The sequence below is a fragment of the Alligator sinensis genome, unplaced genomic scaffold (assembly GCF_000455745.1).
Source record: "Alligator sinensis unplaced genomic scaffold, ASM45574v1 scaffold2020_1, whole genome shotgun sequence".
NCBI classification, from domain to species: domain Eukaryota; kingdom Metazoa; phylum Chordata; order Crocodylia; family Alligatoridae; genus Alligator; species Alligator sinensis.
The window spans coordinates 263,930-270,958 of record NW_005843181.1 but is presented as its reverse complement, the minus strand read 5'-3'; the positions used below and the strand labels follow the sequence as shown (position 1 = coordinate 270,958).

The window sequence follows — 7,029 nt, the reverse complement described above, 5'->3', positions numbered from 1 at the left end:
GGGGGGGAGCAGAGGCAGGGCCCACTGCCAGCCGTAGGGCAAAGGGCACCAAGGGACAGCCGAGTCCCTTTCAAGGATCCTGGAGCTGCAGCTGCGCCCCCCCACCTCTGCCCCCACAGCCCAGTACTTGCCCAGGCATCTGTCCTACTGGGCTCTGCTGAGCAGGTGCTGAACTGTGGGCTCCCCACAACGCCCCCTGCACCAGGTCATCCACTGGGTTCCCCCCTGCTGCCCGGTCTGGACCTGCCCCTGCCTGGCCTGGTGGGGGGTCCGCGAGGGTGACAGTGCTGGCTTGACTCCGAGTGCTTCCGCAGGGGCGCCGCGGGGTGTGGAGTTCAACGCAGTGCGGGATGTGCTGCTGGCTGTGAAGGGCGTGCGCAGCACACACGACCTGCATCTCTGGGCCCTGACCCTCAGCCACCATGTGGTGTCTGTGCATGTGGCCATAGGTGAGTGCTCCTGTCCTGGCCAGCTGCCCAGGCCTGAGATGGTACCCCACGCTGACTTGTCCCACTTCCCCACAGACGTAGGCGCAGACACAGAGGCCGTGCTCCAGGAGGCCACGGCACAGCTGCAGAGCAAGTTTGGCTTCGTGTCATGCACGGTACAGGTGGAGCGCTACCTGGAGGACATGGCCGCCTGCCCACAGTGCCAGGGCCCCCACAACTGAGCCCTGGCTGGACCCAGTGCACTGCGCAGCCCAGCAGGGGCCTGGCACCGCCTGCCCATCTCCTTCCACTGCCAGCAGGCGCGAATGCCACGGGGACCCCGGGCAAGAGCTGGCCAGAGCTCCAGGATGGTACCACCCAGGGACACCCTAACCAGGCCAACGCCACCCTGGGCCCACCCTGTAACACAAGCCGTGCCCTTGCCCGACTCTGACCTGGCAGCACAGCCCACAAGGCTGCCCCCACCCTGTGCCAGGCCCCCCTCCCTGCACTGGGGCCAGTGTAGCTCTGCCCCCCTGGGTTACCCGTGCCGCGGCACTGCCGCCTTGTCCTACATTCCAGGGGGTGGGAACCCCCGCCCCCCAGCCCTGCCTGGGGATGGGCCCTGGACCCTGCAGTCACATCCCCCCTGGGCCAGAGCAGTGCTGGGCACTGTCCTGGGAGACCCCAGTGCCAACTTCTAGGGCTGCTTATCTTGTCCCTTGGGCTCACACCTGCTCTGCCAGGGGCTGGGGGAGGTCTGGCTTGCATCCTGCAGTCCAGCCCCCTGAGCCTGGCAGAAGTCCCTCCCCTGCAGCCTCAACCAGGGGCCCTGCCTGGCACTCCCCTGGCTGTCAGGGTGCAGCAGCCCCCAAGCCAAGTCTCTGCTCTTCTTCCCACCCTCTCTGCCCCCCAGCTCTGGGTCTGTCCTGCCCTTGCCTGGTGTGGGCATAGCCCAGAGCACTAAGCCTCATGCTGGGTCCTGGGCACTGCAGGCTTGGCCTGCAGGAAGGGCAGAGCAGAAGGTAAGTCAGGAGCTGGCCGGGGCTCTGTCAATCCCATCTGTGTCTGTCTGGAGCACTGGAGGTGTCCCTGCTCCCACAGAGCCAAGCCAGCCCTGAGTTGCCTGCATCCAGGAATACCCTGCCCCACTTCGCTTGGCAACCCCCACCCTTCTGTGTGTCTGTCCATCAGCGTCTGTTGAACCTGTGGAGTGCATCTGTCTGTGTCAGTCCCGTCCGTCTGTCTGTTGTGCTGTGAGAGAAGCCTGGCTCACTGTACCCAACAGCGTGTGGCTACGACACCCAATAAACTTGTCCTCCTTAAGCAAGTGAGTGGCCTCAGGGGTTCTTGGGGCAGGGGGGGACACAGACCTCATGCATTGGTGGGGTAGGAGGGCACAGGTGCTGCCTGGGCCCCGTCTGTGGGGGGAGCAGTGGCGTCACAGGCTGGGGCCAACACCTGAGCTGCCCCCGCATGTTATGTGCGCGTGCCCGAACCCTGCTGTGCACAGCAGGGAGGAGGTGGTGGCTTTACAAAACAAACACCTTTACTGAACAATTAAGATCACAGGCTCAATGTGAGCAAATTTGTGGCTGCCACATAGCTGGGGCTACGGGCCACTGCCCAGTGCTCCCAGTGCCCGGCCCCAGCCCCGGCCCGGCCCCCCACAGCGCAGCACAAAGACACGACTCCCTGGAGCCAGCTGCAGGCCAGGAGGAAACAGGATGCGACAAAGCCACATGCACACAGGTGGAGCGCCAGCCCCTGGGGCCCCACACTGTGCCCCCCACCCATGCCCCTGCCCCGAGCTTGGGGCCTGCCCCAAAGGCCCAGTGTGGAGCTTCTGCCCTGCAGGCTCCTCCCTGGGGCCGGGGGCCAGAGCCCCTCGGAAATCCACATTCACCCCACACCCTGCAGGGTCCGACCCCGAGGCCAGGTTGGAGGGGCTACACCAGCCAGGGGCTCTGCAACGCAGCTCAGCCCGAGGCCTACTCAGTTGGCGACAGCAGATGCCCAGTGGGGCCAGGGCTGGGGCTGGCTGTTGGTTCCTGTGATGCAGAGTTGGGTGGAGGGTGCAGCCCTGGCGCTGGCTGGCAGTCCCCAGGCAGAGCAAGTCCTGCAAGGCAGTGCACCCGCACGATGCCGGCCTGGCCCCCCGACACCAGCCAGCCATGAGAGTCCTGGTTGGGGCTGAAGCGAACCTGCGGGAAGAGGAGAGTTGGGGTGGAGGTGGGGGCTATCCCAGCAAAGGGAAGGAGCAGGGGAGGGGGGAAAAGGCTCACCTTGTGGATGGACTCCAGCTGCAGGCGGTCCAGGCTCAGCCCTGACTTCACCTCCTGAGCATGCATCCGGCGCATAGGCTCCCGGCTGGGGAAGTTCTGGAAGTTGTGCTGTAGGGCAGGGAGGGGGCACCATGAGCCCAGCAGTGGCAGCAGTGTGGGGCTAGTGACCAGCCAGGCACTGCTCTGCAAAGATCCTGCTGGTGCTGAGCGCAGGCCATGCTGCCAGGTGTCAAGCCCAGGGCCATGGGCTCTGCTGTGGGCCTGCCCCTGTGGGCCCTGCTGCCAGGGGGTGCCCTAGGTACCAAGATGGGAAGGGGTCATGTCCCATACCCCAGCCCAGTCCTGAAGGGGCCCTGCACATTCCCAGGCAAAGGGGAAGCGCTGCAACTCTGGCCCCTCCCCTCCTGGGCCCATGGCACCATCTGCTCCCCAGTGCAGTGATTGATGGAGCCCTGGGGAGGGCTGTCACTTCCCAGAACGACAGTGGGTGTGGAGGGAGGCACTGGGCCTTATCGGCCAGACACAGGCAGTGGCTGTGACAGCTTCCATGCCCACCCCCCCAGCATGGTCCAGACACTGCTGGCTTCTGCTCCCCCCCAACCTGCTCTGCCTTCCAGGGGCCCAGAGCAGGCTGCCTGCCCACAGGACACAAGGCCCAGGACAGTAGAGGCTCCTGCTGGCTCCGTATCTCAGGGGTTCACAGACCCTAGGAGCAGGGAGCAGTGGGCACTTCCCGCATGGTCTCAAGGGGGCTCCCATAGGAGACTGGTGGTGTCAGCCCCCCTCCACCCCAAGCTGCTCCAGCCCCTACCAGATTGGTGTCCTGGAAGCGGATATAGTGCTGGGCCACCATCTCGCCATAGGTCTTGGCCTTGGGTGCCGGCTGCTCCATGTCCCGGGCGCCCGCAGGGCTACAGGGCAGCAGGTCAGCTTTGTAGATGGGCTGGGCGGGAGGAGACGCACTGAAGCTGGAACAGGCCCCGGGCATCACAGCACGGTGCAACCCAGCCCCGCTCATGGATACAGAAGCAGGCTGGGGGGTCATGCCCAGCCAGCATGGTACATTGGGTGCTGGCCAGGCCTGCTCCTCCACTGAGGCATGCGGCACTGTGGGGCGCACCCAGGAGGCTGGCAGTGGGGCCTGGCCATACCTGGACCCCCAGTCTTGCCCCATACAGAAGCCTAGGTCCTGCTCCAGCCAGCCCCGGGGACACTGCCCCCACCCCTGCCTAGTTCAGCCTCCCCCACAGCGCTGCATGATTCCCCCCCTCCCCCCAGCCCTACCCCAGGCATGGTCTCTTACAAATCTGCGCTCCGAGGGGCGCTTGATGTTGAGCGGGTTCATGGCCAAGTCAGGCAGCACAGCAGCCACCAGTTCCCCAGTGACATCCCCTGCCACCACTGTGTTCAGCCAGTCAGAGCCCGAGATACTCTGCCAAGGGAGAGGACAGTCAGCCTGAGCAACTTGCCGCTGCAGCCTCCACCCTGCCCAAGATGGGGCCCAGGCCCTGGGCTCCTGGGCCTGGGCGGGCTCTGCCCTGGCACAGCACTACCGTGCACTGGCTCAGGGTAAGTAGGGGGCACGCGCCTCTTCCTGTGGAGCAGAGCATGATGCCGGAAGTCTCATCCCAGGCAGACCTGACAACCCCACCTGCCACTTACCCACACCGTCCCCTTGCGTGGGGCCACAAAATAGGCCTTGAAGCCCAGGTAGCCGGCGTCAATATAGTGGATCCCACAGAGTCCGTAGCTGCAACAGAGACACAGGTGGAAGAGTAAGATACAGGGCAGGGAGCTCCTTCCCAGGGCCCAACATCGGGGTCTGCTGGGGTGATTCAGCCAACTGGGCATGCGTGGCAGGGCCGGGCAAGCACTCACGAGGCATAGCAGTTGTCCTGGGCTACGGTGACTCCATTGTAGGGCAGCAGCCAGACGACCTCAGTGCTGAGGAACCGCTTGATGCTGTTGATGGGTTCATAGAGGCGCCGCAGGTCCCAGAACTTGATTTTCCGGTCATTCCCTGCCGTCACCAGGAAGTTACTGCAAACAGGGAAGGAAGGGACTCTCGAACCTGGCCTGTACTAGCTGCGCCCCAGCCACCCCATGCCACAACAGGCCCCTGCAGGATCGTATCTGGGCCCCTGACCCCAAAGAAGAGAGCACCCTCCCACACCCCTGGGGCCCCTGCCTGGAACAGAGCAGCCCACCATCCTGGCCCAGCCCCTACCTGTTGGCTTTGCACCACTCCATGCTGCGAACGGCATGGTCATGGGCCAGGAAGCACTGGGCCGGGTAGAGCTTGAGGGAGCCATTGGGCCGGTACACACGCTGCAGCAGGGACATGGTGCTCAGGTTCCAAATGGCGACGGTGCCTGGGGGCAACACAAAGTGCTTGTTGCACCAGCCGCCCCTTGCTGCAGGGCTGGGCATGACAGCTTGCAGCATGCAGCTGGGGGCATGGTGCAGGGGCCTGCCCAGCCATGGCAAGGGGCAGAAGCACCAACAGCCACACACATGAGATCCAGGACTGGGGAAGCAGGGGCTACAGACCAGGGCTGGGGCGACCCAGGCCTTGCAGAGGGCTGTGGCTCAGGACAAAGGAGGCGGGCAGGGCCGGGTGGAGCCCTGACAGGGCAGCAGGGAGATGTGGGTCACGGGGTTCCAGCACCCAGCCTGCCCCCTCCCCCCAGACTGTTCCACCTGAGCAGCTTTGCCAACGTTCTTCATTTCCTTTATTGGAGACATTCCCTGTTGCTGCCCGCCCCATACCTCCCTACACATGGTCCCCAAGGGACTGTGGCAGCAGCCCTCAACCTTTTCAGGCTAGAGACCCTCTGCAGCTCCTGTGAACTGAACAGTGTCCATTTCACGTGCTAGCTGACTTATTCCAGTGCATGCCTCACTGCGGAGGGGCTGGCAGGGTACCCAAAGGAACTCATGGCTGCTGGGCGCCAACAGCTTGCTTGCAAAGCACTGACCCATGGCTGCAGACATGGAGGGGTGGGGGGCAGCACCATGTGCAGCCCTGTCCTGGGGGCCGTGGAGGCCCAGCGCAGCAGGCACTCACCATCGTAGAAGCCAGCTGCCAGGCGGTGGTGGGGTCGGGTTGGCATCCAGGAGAGGCTGAAGCACTGGCCACATTCAGATGAGCTGCCGGCCTGGATGGAGCCCACCTGGAGCGTGGCAATGCACTGCACCTGGGTGGCAGGGGGAAGGAGGCATATGTCACAGGGGCCAAGGGCTCCCAGCTCCTGCCCGACTGGAAATATACGGAGGCAGGGGTGGCGGGTGCCAGGGTTACAAGTCAGAGCAAAGGCTCATCTGGCCCTGCACTACAGGGCAGCAGAGTGGACACAAAGGGGATCATTCACAACCCAGCTCCCAGCCCCCACTCTGCTGCTGCAAGGGAGCTGGCTCCTGCCTTTGCCTGGTCTCCCGCGGGTTCGGAGTCTGCCAGTACTGACAAGCCCCCAAAGCGCTGGCCTCTGGCTCCCAGGGCCGCCCCGGGCACAGGCACTCACCTGGCAGACTGTGTGCTTCGGGAGAGGCTCGTCTAGGAGAAGAGAGCAGGGTAATCAGGACAAGCGCATGGGCTGTCAGTGCCCTGAGCCAGGGCAGGGCTGTCTCCGTGACCCAGGGAAGGCTGAGCGCACAGGGTCTGGTGACGGGGGCAGGAGGGAGGCAGCATAGCAGGCCTGGCATGGCCCAGCTGCAGCAACATTGCTCCCCACTGGGGCCTTTGCCAGACACACACACAGCTCTACACAGCATGGACCATGTGCAAGTTAATGGTCCATGACGCAGGGGAGACACTCCCCACCCCCCGGTCATTAGCAGCCCCATTAGACAGACAATCGCAGCCAGGGAAACTCCTCAAGGACACAGCAGAGCTGGGCACACAGACAATGCCTGTGTTGGGGGAGGGAAGGGCCCAAGGGCCTCCACACCTCTCAGCTGAGCAGAGCTGGACTCCCGCCACGAAGCACAGGTTCTAAGGCACCCTGGAGGGCTGTGATCCCCTGCCCAGGGCAACTGAGGCAGGTGCCAGGTGGTGCGGGTTGGGGGAGGAGGACACTGGGGCTGCACAGGGCCTGGCTGGCCAACGTGCTGCAGCACAGGATCAATTTCCTGTGGCTGGCGTAGCGCGCAGGAGCCGTTGGACACGGCTGAGCGCCCCCGAGTGTGGCGCACGCAGGCCGCCATCCGTCAGGCCAGCCCGGCAGACAGGCTGGTTACAAGCATCATTACCCACCAGAATGAGCCAAGAGGGGGAGGAGCAGTCAGTTCCCCACGGTGCCCCTGCTGCCACCCCCACC

At 64.4% G+C, this 7,029-nt stretch overlaps 2 protein-coding genes across 2 annotated transcripts in view; one reads left to right on the top strand and one right to left on the bottom strand.

Moving 5' to 3' along the window:
- SLC30A3 (solute carrier family 30 member 3) overlaps positions 1–1,823 on the top strand; it is a 3,836-nt gene extending 2,013 nt beyond the window's left edge. Inside the window, exons 6-7 of the mRNA XM_006037844.2 lie at positions 315–449; positions 525–1,823. Coding sequence (XP_006037906.1) covers positions 315–449; positions 525–670 — 281 coding nt within the window. The 3' untranslated portion in view covers positions 671–1,823. The remainder of the gene's footprint in view (positions 1–314; positions 450–524) is intronic.
- Positions 1,824–1,959: 136 nt separating this feature from the next.
- The window catches only part of GTF3C2 (general transcription factor IIIC subunit 2), a 9,137-nt gene continuing 4,067 nt past the window's right edge, over positions 1,960–7,029 (bottom strand). The window contains exons 9-16 of the mRNA XM_025194299.1: positions 5,781–5,910; positions 4,941–5,085; positions 4,592–4,753; positions 4,376–4,463; positions 4,017–4,145; positions 3,525–3,656; positions 2,714–2,821; positions 1,960–2,632 (exon numbers count right to left, since the gene is read on the bottom strand). Of these exons, the coding sequence (XP_025050084.1) occupies positions 2,420–2,632; positions 2,714–2,821; positions 3,525–3,656; positions 4,017–4,145; positions 4,376–4,463; positions 4,592–4,753; positions 4,941–5,085; positions 5,781–5,910 (1,107 nt within the window). The 3' untranslated portion in view covers positions 1,960–2,419. The remainder of the gene's footprint in view (positions 2,633–2,713; positions 2,822–3,524; positions 3,657–4,016; positions 4,146–4,375; positions 4,464–4,591; positions 4,754–4,940; positions 5,086–5,780; positions 5,911–7,029) is intronic.